General features: G+C 42.4%; 2 protein-coding genes across 6 annotated transcripts in view; both read left to right on the forward strand.

Moving 5' to 3' along the window:
- Positions 1 to 7,874, forward strand: part of ACSL6 (acyl-CoA synthetase long chain family member 6) — a 62,311-nt gene extending 54,437 nt beyond the window's left edge. For all 5 annotated transcript variants that reach the window (XM_076350234.1, XM_076350235.1, XM_076350236.1 and 2 more), the window contains exons 20-21: positions 641 to 712; positions 2,919 to 7,874. In XM_076350234.1, coding sequence (XP_076206349.1) covers positions 641 to 712; positions 2,919 to 3,059 — 213 coding nt within the window. In that variant the 3' untranslated portion in view covers positions 3,060 to 7,874. The remainder of the gene's footprint in view (positions 1 to 640; positions 713 to 2,918) is intronic.
- Positions 7,875 to 8,958: 1,084 nt separating this feature from the next.
- MEIKIN (meiotic kinetochore factor) lies at positions 8,959 to 21,873 on the forward strand. Its single transcript, XM_076350157.1, has 13 exons — positions 8,959 to 9,172; positions 10,828 to 10,915; positions 11,143 to 11,221; positions 12,245 to 12,305; positions 13,045 to 13,188; positions 13,622 to 13,741; positions 13,982 to 14,021; positions 15,877 to 15,938; positions 16,715 to 16,809; positions 17,139 to 17,318; positions 17,698 to 17,778; positions 18,898 to 19,021; positions 20,505 to 21,873. The coding sequence occupies exons 1-13, from the start codon at positions 8,989 to 8,991 to the stop codon at positions 20,549 to 20,551; spliced, it is 1,305 nt and encodes a 434-aa protein (XP_076206272.1). The 5' UTR covers positions 8,959 to 8,988; the 3' UTR covers positions 20,552 to 21,873.
- Positions 21,874 to 21,960: the final 87 nt, after the last annotated feature.

Below are 21,960 nucleotides of genomic sequence, written 5' to 3' on the forward strand. Positions count from 1 at the left end.
TGTATCTATCTGCAGTACAGATATTTTTTCACTGTAGCATAACCTAGTTGGAGCAGGTGTCTATTATTAATGATCTCAGTGTCGAGAATTATTTCCTCACTGAAAATTAAGCAGGGTTGGCCTGGATACAGTGATGTGTGCTGACTGATGGTACAGACCTCTGCAGACTCCTCCATGGGGGGACCAAGGGTCTGTCTTGCAGAGAACAACAGTGTGGCAGTAGGAGAGGTTGTGTTTGTTTAGATGTCTTAAATAAGGATTCCAGCCTTATTTACACAGGCTCGCTAATACTGAGTAACTGAGTTGCATCCTATCAATGAACACTGATGCCAGTGAGTCACGCCACTGGTATCTGTGGGAAATAATTATGCATCGAACTCTGGCAAATGGTTGAAGGATTGCAAATTTAAGCATCTGTGTCATACGCGTTTGAAAATACAACCTTACTTTTCACACTGAGGAAAGAGTTAACATCACCACACTTAAGTTTAATGTTTGTACGTTTCTTTAATAGAATATTTGCTAATTGTGTCTTAACTATCAATAAGGCACTTGAACTTTACTCAGAAACGTGTTTTCCTGATGAACAATGACATTAATTGCATGATGTTTCATGAGGAATTTATGTGTTTTAACCCAGGAACTGCAGCAAGCGATAATGGAAGACATGGTACGGTTAGGTAAGGAGAGTGGACTTCATTCCTTTGAGCAGGTAAAATGAAACAATTAATACATTATTCAGCATGGTCAGGCAGTTTGTCCATTTGTGTTGAATGGGGATGTGCAGCTGCACACAATGTTTTCTGAGAGCGTGCTTTATTGCTGGCAAGTTGTATTTGTTCCTTTGAAAAATACATAAGCTGTGATTCTGCCTTCCATTCATGCTTGAAATTTGAATTCAGTTTGGTGAAAGTTCTGTGTGCAGAGGTAAAAATCTAATCCAGGGACACGGATAATCTCCAGTCTGACAACCAGGGGTCACGATAAGTATCTGTAGGACTCTGATGCTTCTGCCACTGAAAGCACTGTTAAGAAACTGGGTCACTAATTACCATTCTTATAACTGACCTAGGAAATGCTGCTGGTTTACTTATTTTCAGCCTGTGCATTAATTCTTTGCTGGTGCTTGTGTAAATATTTCTGCAACAGAGCTACAAACACTTCAGAAGGAGAGATCTGAAATCAACCATGGATTACACAGCATTAAAAACACATTAAAAATAAATTCACCACATTTTAAAATGTCAAATGCTTATTTCTGTTAAAATAATGAACATCTTAATCATTACATATAATTAGCAAGGGCCTTTTTGCTTTTGTTTAGACTGTTTCTGGGTGGTAATTCTCATGAGTAATTCACCATATCTGAGTGCAGCAGAAGCACCATTAAACATAAACTCGTTATTCTTCATTTCTCAGTTACATATGCTAATGAAATGATAGTAAAAAGAAATTAATTTAAAAATGAAATTCAATATAAAGCATGGTTTGTAATGCACGTAATCGTCTGTGGTAGTCAGTCTGGTTTGCTCCTGCCAGTCTTCGCAGCATGACATACCCTCAAGTGATCTAGTCTACCAGCAGTCTGCAATTAATAAACTATAAAGTCGTGAGGAAAGCCTTGCCATCTTTCTAAAAGTTAAGAAGAAATGTTTCGCATTTCAAAACTAAAGGGCTTCAAAATTAACATCTCTCTTGCAATACGTAATCTTAAACCCGAACTTCGAGCCAGATATTACGGCTGATGCTCTTGTGGGATGGGATCCCCTTTATATGGAAGAGCCACTCTCTACCATCCCCGTCCTTGTCTGCAGCGCCGGTGGCCTGAGCTCGGACCGCTGGCTTGGAAATGACAACTCTGGCTTCTATAACCAACAGCTTGCAGGGTGCAGGCTCTGGAAGCCAGTGCAGCAAGCGGGGGAAGCATTAATAGCACGAACGCTGATTTTGTGAAGGACGTCACTAGGGGAGGAACTAGACCACAATGACTACAGGGGAAAAATGAATCACACATCTAATGGGAATTTAAAAATTGATTCTCAGTCTATATCCCTGCAACTCCCAGCCTATCAAACTGCAAACCAGTCTGGTTTGGGGAATCACGAAAGCAGCAGGTGGCTGGGGAATTTTGTCTTAAATCGGTGGACTATGACCAGTCACGCAGCAGTTTTCTGCTTTCTCCCACACCAGCACTCCCATAAATGCACTGGAAGGAAAAGCTCGCTCCCATCTGTGCCGCCAGGCTCCCTGCTGTGCTCAGAGACACCGCCGTTAACAAGGGCAGCCTTGTAAAATCCTGTTTGCCTAGGCTGAACGATTTCATATCGTTTAACTAGCTAGTAAAACACCATCAATTCTTCTTCTTTAAAGATGATCCTCACGTACATTCTTTGTACCTGCAAAGCTTCACGATAATTTTGCAAGACCGAATTAGGGCTGCTTACTTTCTTTTGCAGTTCGGTTAAGATGATGTTTCTTAGCACGACTCCCTGCCCTCCCTCCCTTCCCCTCGCTCCCGTAGTCTTTCAACTGCGTGAAACTCTGCAGTTGCAATATCACATATGGCGATACTGACGCTCGCGCGCCGCCTCACTGTGTTTTGGCCTTGGTTTCATACGGAAAAGAGGTTTATGTGCTCATTCTCTCCGAGAGCTCCCTTCTGCGCTGGCTGGCTGTCGGGTCAGCGCGGACGCGGGAAAACAAGCAGGAGAGCAGGGAGTGGTGAGGGGTGGTGGAAGGATTTAGTGTCACCTTGGAAGACTTGGGCACATGAGGAAAATCCTGGGGACCCGGTGGAAGGGTCCCCTGGGCTCCAGGCACAGCCAGAGGTAACCACAGCAAGGCTGGTGTAAGGAGTTACGCTTATTCAGTGTGATGCCTGTAATTTTCGCTATAAATATATCCCTTTTTTATTTTAGGTCAAAGCCATTTACATTCACTCTGATATGTTCTCAGTACAAAACGGTTTGTTGACACCAACGTTAAAGGCTAAGAGACCAGAACTAAGAGATTACTTCAAAAAACAAATAGAAGAGCTATATTCAAGCATCTCCATCTGAAACCACGGGAAGAATGTTCTGAATAATGGACTTCGGAGCAATATTAGAATAACACTCAAAAGTACAGAGCCAGAAGGGCACAGCTGAAATGGATAAGCATCTGAATCTTACATTTGAGCCTTGCATTGTTCTAGGATTTCACCACTAACCATAATTTTCCTTCTTTTTTCCATCGGGGTAATACAATTCATTTTTTACTCTATGTACACAGTAGGGTAGTACTAAGAAGTATGCTAAATTGCCACAAAATATACAGAAATTTCAATCTATGACCGAGTAAATTATGGAAACTTACCTTATTAATAACCACAAACATTTCTAATGAAAATAGGGAAAATTTCAGGTATGTCTGTTGATATTTGATTGTATATAATCTAATACATTAGAAACTAAAATTGTGGGTAATTCAATAATGTGGTCTACCTCAAACAATCAGCGATTGATGGTGAAAGTCTGTTTTCCCTGATCTGGAACTTCAAGCTGGATATTGGTTTATATATAAAGTGATAGTTTTTATATTTTCCAGGACATAAATTACATTGGTTTGATTTAATCATTAATGACCTAACTAACAACCAGAATAGAAGTGGGAATGAATCTCCTGCTACTTGTACTTAATAGACCTATTAGTATATTACATCTAAGGGATTAATATTACCTTGAAATTACAAGAACAGGTTAGGAAGCGATAGGATAGAATTCCCTCTATTTCCTTTTCATCCGAACTCCATTTATACGTGGCATGCTGGTTTTACATTAGGGCCTCCTTCAGCACAGTACACTCACGGACATCTGAACTACTCAAACTGAGAAGGTTGCAAAAGCATTGCTGGCTCTGTGGCGGCTTTCTGTGGGAGTCCACGTTAACCCATACGCTCCCGGTCCCTAATTTATTACTTTACATGCTGCTAATACTGCGTAGTCCAGTTGGACTAACTCCCTTTCGGAAACAGTGCTAAAGAAATGGAGCACGAGGTACAAGCTGCGATTCTGAATGGGGCTTAGCAAAACAAATTGGTTTGGGAGAAAGGCCAGCCTGAGATGCAGCAGCGGAGGGCATCCTTCGGCTGGCCGCGGAGGAGGAACAAATGCTGCTCCAAAAGGCCCACAGGGATGGGCGGAAGGCTGTGTTAGCCGTTGCTGTTGTAAGGTGTCATGGTACGGTAGAACATTGGACGTGGTCGCAGAAAGGCCTGCTAAGAAAACGTCTCTACGTTCAGACCTCCGGAAGCCTCGGTCCCCACTGTCGTCACTTCTCAGCGGCCTCTCTGGAATAAACAGCAGGTGGTCTGGATAAGGGGACAAGTCCCACGTGGAACAGGAACAGACTCGAGAGCTCTCTCCTGATCCAAAGCACGGTACAAAACAAGGAGAAGACTGTAATGTCAGGTCGCTTGAATACTTGGACTGTCGGTGGCTTCCTTCTGCTAAACAGGGTCCTAAATATGTATGTGTATTTTAATAGCTGCTGTTTGTTGCACCAGTGCATACTAGCATGGAACCGTGCCTGCTAGATCTTCTTTGCTAGGACAGTGAAAGCACACTTATTTTCTCTTAAACTGGACTCCACTGTAGACTTTTGAAGCTAAAAGTTTAAATTTTTAATCTAAATAATCTCTTATTTTCCCTCTGAAATTCCATTGCATGCTTCAAAATGAAATAAATTGAATTAATGAGTTAGTGTTACAACCAGACTGATTTATTGCAGTAATTTCAGAACAAAATGATACAAAGGAAACTGTATCAGCTAACATAATCACTCATATAAAGAACATAGCGATTTGATTTATCAGATGTGGAAGGACCTTTTTGCGCCTGATTCCTCATTTGATTCCAGTGCAATGACTCATATCACTCCAAAGCAAATAAGAAATACCGCTACTGTGATCTGATGGTATTGTACATTCATTTTTCACCAGTGTACACAGCAACAGCATCCCTGGGGAATTTGCGTCTGCCACGTCTACAGAGGATAGGAATTACTGTATAAAATCTGGCTCTTTAGGTCAAGTCATAAAGGATTTTCCTTTCTGCGGAGTCTAGTTCATCTCCTGTTTGTATCAGCCAAAAGACAGTCATTACACATGCATGCTTCAAAGCAATGAAGAATTAGATTCAGTACAATTTCCTGTTTTAATGCGACATACTTTTAAAATAAAATTAAAAAACCCTGTCATCTAAAGAAGTACAGAAGAGGTATTTTCCACTGACCTTTTTCTACCACATGAATTTAATTTACTTTTCTTCTAAGATGATTTCAGATTTCTAGACAACTAAACTCTGACTTTGTATAGGTATAGAAGATCCCAATATGAGTTTGTTTATGGCTTAGATGGCTGTTATTTTTACGTATATAATGCTCAATAATATAGCTGTATTCTTCTTTTGGTATTCGATGCAAAATGTCAGATGCACTAGAGCCAAAGATACGAACACCAAAAGAATAAGAAAGGAAAAAATACAGACTTGGCCACACTAGGATGGTGCAAAACTGGGGAGAAATTGTGTTGTCACACCAAAAGTGTGAATACTTTCAGAACTTGTGAAAAGCTGTATAAATAAACTAAAAGCTCTCTTTAATACTTTCTTGTATAATCAGATTTTCCCCTGCAGGTCACTCTCTCTCACCATAATCATAACAATGTTGTAAGAGATTAAAACTTGACAAGAAGACACATGTGTGCGTGAGCTAGGCACAAACACGCTGCTCTTCGAATTCCAGGAACGTTTGTTTTGCATTGAGCTTTCTTAAACTGAGATACTTCTTGTGGCCACCAAGGGAAAATCCCCAGGGCTGTCCAATAACCAGTTTTTTCTTTCCTCAAGATAACTAATTACAAAATTAATTTCTAATATTCATCTTACTGAAAGAGCTGAGACTTGAGTGCCGTTGCATAAGTGGCAGTGCAAGTTACCCTTCTCTGTAAAGAGCCCTATTCTTGGCGGCTTCAGGGTGACTATTTTTAACTAATCACCGTCATCTGGGGGTTCATTCCGCAATCCATTAACGAAAAAATACAGCAAGCCCACCGAAATGAGCACAGCTCCGGGCTGCCGTTGCGGGCGGGATCAGTGCGTGGTCGCAGTCAGGCCCCTGCGACGGGGCTGTTACTCGGTGTCACAAAAGCACCGCAGAGCAGTTTTGCACCCTCTCCCCCGAAGGCTTACGCTGCGGTCGGCGTGCTGCCGGCTGAGCTACTGTCTTCTTGGGACGTTTTAAATATGGGAGGTTCTTCCTGGGCCTGGTGCTAAGCCTGTGAAATCACTGGAAGACTGTCTCCAGTGCTCATATCTGAAAACCAGAATGAAATCCATTTTTTCCAGGAAAAGAATATTGCTTAGTTACATATTTTGTATGTGCTTTGCTCAATATATTGCACAGAGAAAATGCTGTTCTGCCACAGAAATGGTCAAAGACACACACAAGTGTGAGCAGAAACCGTACCAGACAGTCTTCACCCCGTGTTGGCAGGAAATACACAGCATTATTCTGTCCCGAAAGGCACATTTGCAGGTTAAAATGGTTGACACACATCAGGTGAGAGAGAGATGGTGAGTTGGTTATTGATAAAAGTACTATTTTGCAATCTGTCATCACTGCTAGTAGGTATATATCAGCATCAGTAAAGTCCAGTGTCGTTTTTTGCCATGAATACGAAATTCTTGCATATAACAGAAAATAACCTGACTTAAATCTTCTGGAATGAAACAAATTAGCTATAGAATTTTTTTTTATTTTCCGTGTGTTAAAAGCACAAACTGGTGATCTATATGTAAATAAACTGCTACAAGATGAATGTAAACTGGGAAAGAATATACTATTTTTGCATGGTAACAGATTACTTAAAGACCTCTTGATGCCTTACAGAAAATTTGGAAAAGCATTTTATTTAGAGGCAATTCTACCTGCGTACTTTTTGTATCTTTAGCTCACTTTGGTTTTGTCTGTGGAAAGAAGAGCGATCAGGATTAGATCTTTGTTTCTTCTTGGAATTAACATTCTTCGGTACTTTGCACATTCAATGGTTTCTACACCACCTTTACTCCTGTTAAATGATGAAGCTGAGGCTATGCTTTTCGGAGGAGAAATCTGGATGCTTCTAGTCTGGATTTTAGATCCCTGGAATTGTTCCAAAATGAAGCGTTTCCTGAGGCATCTTAGAGCCCCTTTAAGCCCTTCGCTTCATTTCAGCTTTTCGTTATGTATTTTAGCAAAGTACAAGCAGCGAACAAATGAGGCATTTTCGTAAGCGTTGCCTATTCTATTTTCAACTGAAAGTGAAGGGGCTAAAATAGAACATATACATTTGTGTAAAAAAAAAAATCTTAACTGTAATTAAAGATTTTTCGGTTTTGGTATATTAGCATGTACATCAAAAAGGCATCTATGGAAACTTTTGTAAAGAATTAAATTGTCACATTTCTCAAAACCGCTTGTAAGATTTTCTCGTGGACTGACATACAATAAAAGCTCTTTTATAAAATCCGTTGTTACTCCAGCACTGTCCTCACAACTGGTATGAAGTCGTTCAGAATGCGTGCTTATACTAAACGTTTTTTTTTTTTTTAAATATACATAAAATAACGACCAAAGGAATATTGGAACCTGAGATTGATTTTAGCAATCTTCTACGAAAAAATTGTTGCAAAGTTCTCTGAAGATGCAGCAGTCTTTCTGTAATGGTTTCATTTTTTATTTTAAATCAGTAATAATATAACCGAATGTATATGCTTGTTTAATATGAATTGACAATTGGGAATGCATAGTATTTTTTCAGCCTATGTGTCTAAAACAATAAAGTTTAAAAGCATTCAGTCTCTGTCGCAGTTTTTGCGTGCACTTGCATCTCCCCCTTCACTTGGAAATCCAGCAATGCCAAAAAATTATCTCAATTTTTCATGTTAACGAAGCAACGAGACTCCTCTGCTCGATAAACTGAAACATGGGGTCTGATCGGTAAAAGGTATATAACGTACACAATTTCGATTGCAAGATGTAGTACTATAAACCCTAAATCTATCAGCATCATTTATTAGCCAAAACCAGTCAAAGGGAGCAGCAGCGCCCGGCACAGCCCCCGGGAACGCCAGCAGCAGGGGAACGGGAGCGGGAACGGGAGCAGGACCAGGCAGGACTATGCACGGACGACGACACACTTCGGTTTTTGCATCAGAAACCGGCGGCTGCTGTTCGGCTCAAGGGAAACTGCCGCCCCCGCCGCCGCCCGCCATCATCTTCCAGGCTTCTTCGCCCCGGGCCCGGCCGCGACCCGGCTCCCCCCGGGCGCCCGGCGGCGGCGGCGGCGTCAGCCCGGGGCTGGCGTCCGGCCGGGGACCGCTCTCCCCTCGCCCTCCGTTTCTCTCGATCAGGTTCATAACCGCCCTCGGCATTAATTTACACTCGTTCAGCATAAAACTCCCCGGGCCAGACGCCTGCTGATAACGCGCCCGGGAAAAGGCGACTCCCCTCATTCCTCCGCCTCTACAGCTGCGCTGCCTCCCCCCAGGGAGCCGCCCCTGGGCGGGCAGCCCCGCAGCGGGACGCGGGCCCGCCACCTTCCCGGCCGAGAGGCGGCTGCCTGCGGGGACACGTCCTTCCCCTCACGCAGGGGCGGAGGGGGCCGGGCCGGGCCGAACCCAGCCGCGGGAGGACCCGCGCCTCGCCGCCCGCCTCAGGGTCGCCGCGCCCGCCCGGCGCCGCGGGACGGTAGCGCCGCCTGCTGCCGGCCGTGGGTGCCGCCGCGCCGCGCATGCGGGCTGGAGGCGCCCTCTGCGCCGGCCCAACGGCGGGGGGAGGCGGTTGGCGCTGGCTAAGGGAGGCCGGGCGCCTGCGGAGGGGGCGGCTGTCGTCCCCTGAGGGCAGCCCGAGCCCAGCCCCCGCCCGTCTCTCCCCCGTCTCTCGGGGGCTGCTGAGGGGACGCGGCCCGAAATGGAGCGGTCCCGCTGGCAGAGCGCTTCCCGGGGCGGAAAGGCACCGCGGAAGAAGCGCCGCTCCTCCCCGCTGCCGGGGGCGGCCGCTCCCCCGGGCAGAGCCGGCAGCCGGGCCGGCGCTTCCCAGCCGTGCCGGCGGCGCCTCTTTGGGAGCGCGGGTCCCCGCGGGCCGGAGCCCGGCAGTAAGCGCTTTTCCTCCCAGCCCCGCGGTGCTGGGGTGAAGCGCCGCGGGAGCCGGGCAGGGCCGGGCGGTGTCGGGGGGCCGAGCCGCGCCGGCGGGGAGGCGGTTGGGCCGGGGCCAGGCGGTGCCGGGGTGAAGGCGGGCGGGGGGAGAGGGTCCTGTGCTGCGCTTTGTCCGATACTTGGGTTTCCGCGGCAGTTTGAGGAGCGGGTGAGGATGCCGGTCAGGTTAAGTCGCCCTCCGGGGAAGGTTCTTATCGGTAGCGGTCTGCTAAATGTCGTGTGGCTTCCGCGTCCTCCCCCCGGCCGTGTAGCACTGGGTTTCTCGCCCTTTGTGTCCAGCCGAGCTGGTCCCGTGTGAGCTTGGGAAGCGGTTTGTTGTTATCCGTGTCCCTTAGGGCGTGGAGAAGGCAGGCAGGTGATCTGGAAAGAGGACCGCTTCCTCTGTTTTAGCTGTTAGTTAGTAATAAACTGGGTTTTTTCCTTTTGTAAGGTACCTCCCCCCCGCCCCAATGTCCTTTAGAAATGGCAAGACAAAACCCATGCCCACCTTTGAGAGGATACTTTAAAAAATTGCTTAAAGTTGTTCCTCAAAAGGAACAGCCTCATTGTCGAACACAATTTAGCAGATCTCGAGTTAAGAATTGGAGACCTTAAAGAAAAAAATGCGGTCTGAGGGGAAGGTATGGGATTCAAGTAAAGGCTGACGGTAATAGTGTAACTTGCTAAAGTAAATGGGGAAGACCAGTGTGGGATGTCTTGGTCCCACAATGATCTTGATAATTTAAAGGTAAGACCTTAAATTATTCTTACGGCGTACAATGAACGCTAGTTTCTATCTTGATCCTGCTCTGCTGTCTCGTGCTCTCATAGCTGTTCAGTACTCTTGCGTCCCTGACTGAGTACAGCTAGCAGCTGCCTTGAGGTCTGTTTGCTTTTCACCCTTACATACGCGGAAGAAAGAGGGAAAGGGATGAGTCCTGGGTTGAGTCCTGCTCATACGTTGTCCTGTCCTGAACTCCCAGGGAGTTTCAGCTAAAGGGCTCTGTGCGGTGCTGGGGGACGCGGTACTTCAGACCCATTTCTTGGTGTGGGGATGGATGCTCTTTTAACTTGCTGTCATGAAAGTGTAACTCTAGAAAGTTTGGCTGTTTCTAGCTCCCGGTGACTGAAAATAAAACACAAAGCTAAGCAACTTATAAAGTTGGTTTTAGGAGAAGAAAATATGTCTCTGAAATTTGCTGGTTCCTAAGTAATTGTGTCATCATGGCCTTTGGGATTATATACAGTGCAGACCAGTTTATGTAGAAATTCTTATGATACTCCTAATAAACTCCATTTAAAACTGATTTAGACTCAAACTACTTTGAACCTAGGTAAAGGTCACTTCCAAAGTGGCGGCTTCTTTTTTAATCAGGAGGTTTCTAAACCACCTGAAGTATTTCTTGAAGTCTGCCATTTTTTTGGTCTTGTTGATAAGCTGATAAAAAAAGCTTGGGTAGAAATAATAAAGCAAATTCAGACTTTACAATGTTTGTGTGTCAAAAATTGTTATGGGCATGGAAGAGGGGGAACAGCTAAAGGTGCCCTACTGGAAATAATCTCGATTCTAATATTAAAACTAAAATCACTGAATTGAATACTTGTTCTTCCCTAGGCCTGAAGGGAAAATCCAGTGTGAAAACCCTACCAAAAATTAAAGAAAATCTTGAAGTCACCGAAGTGAGCCATTCACCCCACCAGAGGTCTGATAGAACTCATTCATATACACCATTATTAACGCTAGCTAATAATTTATATTGTTTTGTCTGCGTGAGGTGTCTCTTGGAGATAGGCAGTCTGAATTCTTGGTAAACTGATGTTTGTCAGACTATTTGTTGGCACCTCATAAAGACGTTCTGTAGTTCTTGTCGCCTTCCTCTAGAACGGTGTAGCTCTGTGCATTGAGCGTAGCTCTGTTCTTCAACTGCAGCAATCAAGTGAATGTCAAAGCAGCAACAGACTTGGAAAAAAACAAAGAGAAAATAGAAGAAAACACTGTACCGCTGAAGGTGAGAATGCTTTCTTGCTCTTTTATCTACTAGTAATTTATGGAGGCTCAATCAAAGAAATGTGACATGTTAAATTCTTTTTCTAATCAAGAAGAATTTCCCGCGAGCTGTGTGTGTGTGCGCGCATGCACATTTTTTCCGGGTGAACTTGGTCCTGTATTTTGGTGACATTTTCCTGTGTCTTTGGCCAGAATAAAAGCTGTTGGAGCTATTGGTAGCATGGGAAAACATCAATACTAATTATCCTTAACGAGGAAAGGCCGTAGCAATTGTGTTGTGTGGAAGATATCTCATTAGAGTGTGATTCCAGAGAATTGCTCACTTCTAGTTCAGACGCAGACCTTTGGCAAGTTACTGTTATGCTCTTCCTCATGTTAGTACAACTGGAACAAAGTATTTTGAGCTGACTGAGCAGAAGTGTTATAGGACAGTTAATGCTGCAGTGGCAAGAAAATAGTTCATCAGGTGTGTTTGAACTGAAATCTGCTACAGCAAAGGGCTTGACTGATATTGGTGTAAGACTGTTTTTCTTTAAAATGTTAGCTCTTATTTAGAGTCCACCAATTATTTAAATTTCTTGCAAATGTTTAGTTTCGTAGAATATACTACTTAAACAACACAGTTGTTTGTATTTATAGGAGCAATCTAGGAATGTGAACGTGAGCAGCATGAATTGTACCTCAAAAAAAAAAAAAAGACAGGGAAATTCATTACTCCACTGCTATCTTATGCATATCTTCAGCTGACGTCAGTATGCCTTCACTGGAAGTCTCATCCAGCAAAGATTGTAGGATCAAATTATTGGGTATTCATTATGGATTTTAGAACTATAAGTCACGTTGCAGACTTGTGAATGATGCATGAAAACCCCTGGTACAAATTACGCTGTGAATAGCAAGTTTAAGTGGTGAAGTACCAGACAGTAAGTTTCTGAGCGTCTGCTAATGTAGGAGTACATTTAATTGCCTTTCTTGGTCTACATCCAATTTTCTCAGGTTATTTGTATTGGTCATTTAATTTTAGGAATCCCTGATAATCAACTTTGAAAGTAAAGAAAGTTTGAAAAATGCTGAAGTGACTTCAAGTGAGTATAATGGATATATATAATTATATATATCCATTTAATATAAATGGATATATTTTCTATATCCAATATAATATAAACATTATATTATTAAATATACTTTTATATCTGTATAAAACTAAATGTAAAATTCATTATATAATTTTAATTATATTTCTATAAAGTACTGGCGTGCTGTTCTTGTACTGGTTCTGACTGCGTGATATCAGAAAGTAAAGCTTTTGAGACCACTGGCTGGACTTCTGCCTCTTATTCCAGCGCGTGGCTTGGTTCACATGAATTGCTTGTAGGCAGCACAAACAGGATAGGAGCCCTACGAGACCTGAGACAGTCTTGAGCCCAGCCTGTTGCAAACCACATGATCTTGGCTTTATCATTGACAGAACTAGTTGTTGACATGAGTTCTTCAGTTTACTCAAACCTGCATTTTTAAAAGCTTGTGCCTAAATAGTTTGTCCTTCTGAAAACAAACCTGGCTAAGAATTACTTTGTCAGAGGCTAAATTCTTCAAGTATTTCTAGTGAGCCTTGGGCAAGGAAGGTGTCTTCTGTTAGCTTATGGTAGTGTAAATTTGGCTTCAGGATGCCCTTTATTTAGCTGTATCATGAATCAGTATAAGATACTGGCTTGACGATATTTAGCTCATAATGGGAATGAAACTTAGATAAGGAAATCCTGATGGTTTGTACAAGATGATACTTTTTTTTTTGGTAGCCACCTTTTTTGCCTCTTTCTCTAGGTACAGGAATGACTCTTCCCACAGGTGTTTCAACCTTTCTCCTAGAGTGTTTAGATGTAGATTCAACTGCTGATTATAACACAGGTGCTAGTGACAGCCTGAACAGTTGCCCATCCCCTGAAACATTCAGAGATGATTGTTCAGGTGAGACTTTTGGTTTTTTGAGCTTTATTTGATGTAGAAAGTGTGCGGGGACTATCTACAATACAAAGACTAGTGGCTTCTCTTGGTGTGACTCACCAGGTCCGATCTTTGCTATAAGCCAACCTGTGCTTAATGTGGGATCTGTATATCTGGTCCTCCAATCCAGAGTCAGTCAGGTCCTGGTGTAATTTGAATTGTACTGTAAACTTAAAGTATTCACTGTTGACGCAAGCTGTTTATTGGGGATGACCAACAAATTTGCTTTGAGTCAAATTCCTCCCATACTTTTCTGCGGCTGTTTGAGCCAAGACAATGCTTTCCCTTTGCTTTAAAGTTCCTGTCTTGCAAGTGTGATTGCTTTCAGTTTGGTCACAAATTAATAACTTTGTGAATTACAGCATGAGCAGCTTGCACTTACATCTTTTATGTCCAGAAAGAAGTAATTTTTACTGTGAGGACTCTGGCAAATACAGGAACTCTACTCTCCTGGACTCCAGCAAAGCAGTGACCATAGATAAGATGCCACAGATCTCAAATCTTTCAGCAATATTAGGTAATTCTTTTCTACAATACTGAAGAATATATACATAAACAAATTTCACTCTGGTGCAAGGAACCTGTGTAAAATATGTAATGGTCATTTCATTTTAGGCAAGTCTGCATAGTTGGGAACAGCTTCCTCTTAGTGGTCTGTGTTTGCTTCTAATATTTTGCTTTATAATTTAGTGTGCACTAAAACATTGTCTGGCCTGCTTAGCTTTTTCTTTTAAAGTTTAGCTTTTATGTTTTTTAGAACCTGTACCGGATGATTTTCAAGACCAATACACTAGAAGGTAATCTGCAAAGCAGACTCTTTGACGCACCTAAATGTTCAGGTTTTTCTCTTTTGAGTGATACTTAAAAGAAAGGCCAGTATGAATAAGCCTCTGATCCTGCAAACACTTCTGTTGAGTTTCAGCTACCTGTGTCCTCACTAACTTTGAAACTGGTGCATAAAGTCAGGTAAGAGATTGCCTTATAGGCTTTTGTTTTGGTCTTGCAGCTGTAGGGAAATCAATGTAAGAAAACTCAGTGAAGGATTTTATGGAAGGGGAAGGTGACATTTATTTACAAAATCCCTAAATAAATTGCTTTTATCCAATTGCACTTACTCTGTCAGACTTCATTCAGTCACAGGCAGCAGGACGCGTGTGCCCGGGTGGTCTGGCCGGGATTGCCTGTGCAGTACAGAGTATGAGGGGCGCCTGTTGTCAAGTCCTCGTTAAGTCTCTGGCGTTCTGTGCTTGCCCAGGACAAAATTAGGTTCTGGGCAGATCTTTTCTTTAGGAATCATCAGCTTATACAGGGCACTCCTTTGCTTCAGAATCTTGCTGACTTCAGCCTTCATAAATCTTGGGCCAGGTTGCTGCCCATTGTCAGTTTTTTTCTTACTTGGAATACGCGTTGTCGTGGTTTAACCTCAGCCGGCAACTAAGCACCACGCAGCCGCTCGCTCACTCCCCCCCGGTGGGATGGGGGAGAGAATCGGAAGGGTAAAAGTGAGAAAACTCATGGGTTGAGATAAAGGCAGTTTAATAGGTAAAGCAAAAGCCACACACGCAAGCAAAGCAAAACAAGGAATTCATTCACTACTTCCCATGGGCAGGCAGGTGTTCAGCCATCTCCAGGAAAGCAGGGCTCCATCACGCGTAACGGTTACTTGGGAAGACAAACGCCATCACTCCAAACGTCCCCCCCTTCCTTCTTCTTCCCCCAGCTTTATATACTGAGCATGACGTCACATGGTATGGAATATCCCTTTGGCCAAGTTCGGTCAGCTGTCCTGGCTGTGCCCCCTCCCAGCTTCTTGTGCACCTCCAGCCTTCTCAGTCGGTAGAGCATGGGAAGCTGAAAAGTCCTTGACTAGTGTAAACACTACCTAGCAACAACTAAAACATCGGTGTGTTATCAGCATTGTTCTCACCCTAAATCCAAAACACAGCACTGTACCAGCTACTAGGAAGGAAATTAACTCTATCCCTGCTGAAACCAGGACACGCGTCTACCAGGAGGCGGAATGGTGTATGTGATATGCTGGAACCCTCTTGCCACCCTCCTGTTGTTAGCATGCCAGGTTTTGTGTTGACAAGTCCTCTGTGTTGTGGTTTTATCACAGTGCAGGGTCTTTCACTGCATCTTCTGTACTTGGCCTTGTCACAGTGCCGCCTTCAGGTCCTGACATAAAAATCTGAGTAACATGAGTGTTTTTCTAGGAACGGTATCCTTTCTTTTAACCCTTGTGCTGCTGTTTCCAGGCAGACATTTCCATTCATAACTCGTTTATACCAATCTTAGTGTTACAGATCTCTACACAATTCAATCTGAATTTTCTTGCGAACCTAATTTTCCTCTGCATCCTCCTTAAATATGTTCTGTCCTAGTATGCTTCAGTGCTGAGTACTTTAGTGAATGTCTTCTGTGGGTCTTAAATTGCAAGTATCTTCAGAATAAGCTGTGTGACTTGATGATAAACTATCAAATAACTGTAAAGTGTGATGAAGTAACTCAGTAACAATATTTTTAAAAATAAGCTTTATCCCTTTTCGCTCAGTCTGTATTTTGCTATGATTTTCTTATCCATTGTTTTTTTTTTTGAATGTTAACATTCATTAAGAATAGTTGTTCACTTTTTTTTTCCTCCTCTTCTAGAAAGAGACCATCAAATTGCAATTACAGTTCTTCAGTATTAAGTGTTTCAACTACTCTGGCAGGTAAAATATGACCTGAAGCAGTTGTACTAGCTGTGAGACAACAGAATATTCTACCCAAACTTAAATGATGGCAAAATATCAGAACCAGGCTTCCATGGGGTCATTTGTCCCCCTGGCACAGGCTAAGCTCAATTGTGTCTAGAAGGGAAAGCGTGAATTGAAAATCTTTCCTTGGTTCTAATTAACATGTTAGGAGAAGAACAAAAAAACCCCAACACTCCCCCCCCCATTTTTCCATTTAATCACCTGTGATGCTCAGTGAAAATTAGCATTTCTTACTTAACTTACCCAGGAACAGAACTGTTTGTGTCATGCTCCTTACTTGAACTTAGTTCATACCAGCCTCACAAATACTATTAGGAGTCCCTCATGTAACTACAGTTCTGAACTGTGACTGATGCAATTCTGGCTATGGCCCAGGTACCACATAATTTTCCCCTGCTAAATTTGGACTGTAATAGCAGCAGAAGTTGCCACTGGCAAAGCCTGCTGTGATTATGCAATTCCTCTGCTCCCATGGTATGTGTGTCTAGCAGTAAATAGCCAGGTGAACTGAAGATTAATACGCAACCTTGTTTCCTCAAGGAAAGGGAGAGGAGTAAAGCAGCCCTGTTGGCGGGGAGAGGGCGATGAGGATTATGTTGAAGGGAGGAGGTGTGTTTACATGGGTGGCTTTGGAATGATCCCTCTTTGAAAACCGTCCTGTAAGACATGGGTTGGAGAGTAGCTGTGCTGTTTGTCTCAGAGTTAATTAATCTGTTGGAAATTTATCACAGGAAAAAAAGTCTGTAAAATTACAGCTGCAAGAGAGAGAACTCCAGACCTAAAAACTGGTATGCGCTGTTCTTCACCGTTAGGACCGGAAAGAAAGGTGAAAGATCCTTAATAAATCAGCCAGGTTGTAACATAGACGACTTGCTCCTTCCTTGTGTAGGTGGAAGACTCCACCTGGAAGTGTAGTAGTTACCTTGAAAGGGGTGCCTGCAGACACTGGCAGAGCGAAGGTGTAGTTTGCCTCTACCTCTGGGCAACAGCAATAGTCATGGGTGCCCCCTAAGCTCACTGTTTTTCAGACTGACTGTGTCAGCGGTGCTGGATCAGTTGTGTAAGAGCTCGAGTGTGGCAGTGGGACTCTGTTAGCGCTTACCACGCTATAGAGATTCACTTTATAACACAAAATGTAATTGTTTCACCCTTTAGCCTGACAATCAAGCTGCTAAACCCGAAAGGCTGAAGTGTAAGAAAAAAGAAAAAAATTCTAATACGTTAGAAGGTGGTACATCGTCATTTGGTCAGCTTGACGCCCCAGGAAACACCTCAGCCAGATCAGTGGGGTTGACAGCAGAAGTAGTGCCGTCCAAATGGACGGATGCTGTGGTGGTAAGTATTCCTACTGTGCCCCGCTGATTAGCAAAGGCATAAAATTGCAGTGAGAGTTTTGAATCATGACAAAAGTTACAATTAAGTATTGTAACAATTAAATAAGTGGTAGGAAGTGCTTCATCCCCTAGTTGGGGAAGGGGACCTGAAACGTGTGTGTGCTGTGCGGCAGTAAACTGATTCTTTGTCTCAATTTTGGAGAGCATAAGGCCAAAAAAAAGTGAATGACAGGAATTCAGTAGTTAAACCCTAAGAACTATCAGTAATTCTAAATGGAGTTGTTATAAATAGTATTGTGTACTAGGGGAATACTGTAGGACTAATAATAAACAGCAAAGAATTGGAAACTGATACTGAATTCTGCTCTGTTTTTGTTTAGCAAATGAGTTCCACCGTGCTGATCGTGGAGGAAAATAAAGCCCTAAAAAATCTTGGTTTTGCTCAGCCTGCAGAGCTAGATGTGAGTGTCTATCCTGATACTTTTTTTTTTCTAGTGATTAAAACCAAATTGTTCTTCATGGCACCGTCCAATTCTGGCTATGCTTATGCTACAATACAAATTGCACAACAAACTACATGTTAAATTCAATCAGTCGGACAGTTAAAAATACTACAACAAAACCCCTAGGTATCTGGTTTGTATTTTTGCAACATCTTCTAATGTAAAACCAGCACCTAGTAGCCTTACTTGCATTACCCCTTTGATAAATGCCAGTTTGAATCCTTTGTCAGTAAAGGTAGTATAGCACTGCCACTTCTCTCTGCAGGAATAGAAGTGATGTCTCTGTCACTTTCATGCCATAGCTCCCAACCAACTCAGCAAACTCTACATTTTTTTAGAAAAAGGGGAACGGGTACAATAGAAAGACTGCTTAATTTTGCACCGGATTATTTGGCAGGAAAACATACTGGGTTTTCCTAGTGTTGTTGCAAGCATACTTGAGTTTATGGATACTAGATTAACAAATAGTGAACATCAGGGTCTTGTTGGAGGCTGAAGACAGGAATCGCTGGAGTCCTAAGTCATATTTTTGAAGCAATGGAAGACCTTTTGCGTGAGCCAGTAAGTGTTGGCCAATTTGAATTGTTGTCTATTATTTAATTGGGTAGTTATTGCTGTATGTTTTGTATTTTGACGGAGCTGTAGCTTAGCTTGTCACCAGTGTGCAAAGCCTCACCTGGGGAAGACCTGTTCCTGAATACCACAGGTCCATACGTAAATTCAGAAGAAATTGTTCCTGCATCTCTGAGCTCAGAAAAAGAAATTATTCCTCAAAGTCCAGAAGAAAAGAATGTTTTTCAGGTTCTAATTTTATTGCACTCTTGAAATCCAGTTTTGGCATGCTAGTACGTAATGCACTATATATCAAAGCCTTACAGTATTACAAACAGCTGAAGAAAACATTTAAGCTTTGAAGCTTTCTATCACCCTTTCCGATAGCATATTAAGTGTACACAAGTAGTCTTAAATGTTTTCTAGTGACATCCTTTGAAATCTGCACGTCATCTCTAATTTCCCTAGAAGAATATTTCTTCAGTGGAAATAGTTGTGTGAATGAAATGTCATTAATCTTTTCAGCCTCTGTGTGGCAGACAAGAAATCTGCTCCATTGTCAGAACTTCACCGTGCCGGAGGCCTTCCAGGCTTCACCAAATTCCAGTTAACACAAAAGCGTTCTGCCTTCCCGAGGGAGTGCCTGAAGGTAATAGAATATCGAATTGTTCGCTGTGTAGATGGCAACTGGCTATTTGAGTGTTTAAAGGTGTGTTTTTTTTTTTTTTTTTTAAAGTCTGAATCTTTGGAAAAATCACAAGGCTAAAGAGTAAAAGACGCTGAAAACCTCAAATTTCTGACTTAAGTGTTCGCATGCAACGGTACTTCACTAACAAACTACACGAATGTTTTCTCCTCCAAGGATCTTTAGCATAGGAATTAATACAATCTAGCCATTTCATAGGCTAGATCATTAAGGCCAGAAGGTGCTACTAGGTAACTCTGGGAATATCTGCACCTCTTCAAGTTACTCCTAAACACAACTTCGAGCTTCATTGCTGGTATGGAGACTCCCTAGAAAAGATACCAGCTTGTTTAGTAAATTATTATCCTGTGCCTTATTTCTAGGGTGAATGTCTGACTTCAGCTTTCAGGCATTGGTGTGTTTTCTATCTTTCTCAGCTAAACTGAGCTCTTGAGCATTCAGTATTTTTTTTCCCCGAAAGTAGTTCATGTCATAGGGTATGTTTTTCTTTAAAAATTGTCGTTTTTTCTCTAAAGGTTTCTGTTCTTTTCTCCTGAGACCCTTCACACAGGGGAAGCTCCTTTCTTTACTTCCTAGATTTTTGTTAAACAAAAATGAGAAATGTGTGCAAAACTGTCTCAGCACTACCATAGAAGTAAAATCCCCTCCCTTTCCAATCTCTCTTGAAGTTCCTCAGTGTGCCACTGGATGGCATATGTCTTCCTAAGTTTAAAGTAGTTATTTACAGACAATGTCTGCAAGTTTTCTGCAAGTTATATTTGTCATTTATGCTGGTTTAATTTAATACAGAGATACTGCGTAAGCATAGTAGCTTTCAAAAATGCTGAATATACACAAATTTCCAATGGAATTGCAGTTTCCTAGGTCCAAATACTCTCGTACTTTATTACAGATTGAGTACATACAGCATCTAGAGTGCAGGGAAGTGCTTTTAAGTGTGTGTATGTGTTAATGGCAATCATCTGATGCTTCTGTACAGATCAAAGAACAAGGGTGACAAGGGTGTTAAGTCACGTGCGCAAGAGAACTGTGGTAATACAGAACATAGGTTGTACTTGGCAGGCAAGCGGATCTCGGAAATCAGCAAGCGGTGTTGTCAGAACAAAAGTTGGGTTTTGTTAGTGCTTTTCTAGAGGAGCCTGGGGATCGGGAATTAGACTGCCTAAAGGTGGTGGTGGTGGGGGGTTTATGCTGCATGTTTTCATGTCCGCTCAAGGAGTCTTTCGGATGATGCTCTTTTTCATTAGGAATGTACATACACTCAAAACTGTTGTTCTCTTCTCACTGCAGTTGACCTACAAGATTCAGATTCCTCCAAACAAATGATAGCCTAGATATCTACTGAGCATCTAAACAGCTCGTTGGGTCTTACACTTGAGAATGTGCCACTTTACTGATAGTATTTAACTTATCACTTTTTCCCCAGATACTATTACGAGTACCAAAAACTGGATCTACTGTAAACACAGATGAGATTTCTGGGTTTCAGCAGGAGTCAACAGAAGAAATAACCGTCTTGCTACTGCACCAGGGAGGTGAAACAGAACTACTAACCAGTAGTTAATGGCCGTATTTTTGTGGTGTATACATTCTTTGACATTTAGCGTAATGCTTTGCAGTAAGCTTGTAAATACTCAAGTACTTAATATTAAATTATTTTGTACAAGCAACTAGATCTTACTCTGGGCATTATTCTGTAAGGACTTCATAAAGATGATTCTCCAGTTCATTTAGATTTTTAAAGTGTGACTCGAACAGCAGACCAAATTGTGTTAATGGAATTATTTTTGCCTCTTGCTGTGCCAAGATTTCTAGATTTCTCTAGTAGCATTAGCATCTGAAGATGTGACCTCTACTTGAGTTAGGAAGTGTTAACACTGTTTATAAAGGTAACTGCATGTCCTGGAAATGGGTATGTAAAGCATTCATGTGCTCTCCGAAGTCAATAGTACACTACCGTTAAACTACCTGAATGCTTGGGTCTGCAGAACTTTGGAGGTACAGGACTGTGTGTCCTGCTGTAAATTGATTTCTAAACATGAATATAAGTGGCCTTCACCCTGCCATCACTGCAGTACAGCTAGCTTTTTATGATCAGCACTATCACCATTCTAGGCACATCCACTGTCATCTGAGAGTCCTTCCCATTTCATCTCGGTTATTTTATAATATCACCTATCTCAGCCATTGTTTCTTCTAGTGGCTTCAGACTTGTGAAGAGGAAGTAGGTGCCTTACATGAATACAAGGGTGGGAAAAAACCTTTTATAGCTGAACTGTCTCAAGAGCTGGATATTGGCATTCTGGATTTTCAGGTTACTGCTCAGGGTACCTGGCACATAGCTTAGATTCCCAGTGCTTCCAGTTCAGCTTGTGGATTGTTAATCCATAAATGTCATTTTTCAGCAGCGTGCTGAATGCCTCAGAAAACACTGACAAGAGCACAGTTTCTCCAGTTGCATTCACTGCAGGCTGAAGTAATTTGGATCCCTACAGTGTTCTCACTACACCACCTCTTACTCAGACTCTTCTGTAGACATAAAGGAAGTTTTTTCAATGTTTTAAAATGATTATGGCTTTCCAAACCTCTTGAAGTCTGAGTTTGTTTCTCAGTATTATCACCCAGAATATTCATGCCTTGGAAAATAGTTCTGTGTTTCCAAAAAGAGCATGTCGAGAAGACATATAAAATCCACAACTTTAATTAGTTTGACTACATTTGAAAACACCGGTGAAAATTCAGACCCTGAGCCTTTTCCCATTGCTCTGGGGAAGAAGGAAGTGCAAATAAATGCTGCTAGATTAGTCTATGAACAGGTATTGTATAAACATACTATATGGCTCAAGGTTAAAAATGATGCCATTAAGTTATTTTTCCTTTAA

This window comes from Aptenodytes patagonicus, chromosome 12, assembly GCF_965638725.1.
Source record: "Aptenodytes patagonicus chromosome 12, bAptPat1.pri.cur, whole genome shotgun sequence".
Lineage (NCBI taxonomy): Eukaryota > Metazoa > Chordata > Aves > Sphenisciformes > Spheniscidae > Aptenodytes > Aptenodytes patagonicus.

Bases quoted from the DNA above. Each gene is read 5' to 3' on its own strand.
- MEIKIN (XM_076350157.1), top strand. From the start codon at position 8,989: ATGGAGCGGTCCCGCTGGCAGAGCGCTTCCCGGGGCGGAAAGGCACCG. The intron at 10,916-11,142 runs GTCTGATAGAAC...CTTCAACTGCAG, and splicing joins AGCCATTCACCCCACCAGAG to CAATCAAGTGAATGTCAAAG. The intron at 12,306-13,044 runs GTGAGTATAATG...CTCTTTCTCTAG, and splicing joins AAATGCTGAAGTGACTTCAA to GTACAGGAATGACTCTTCCC.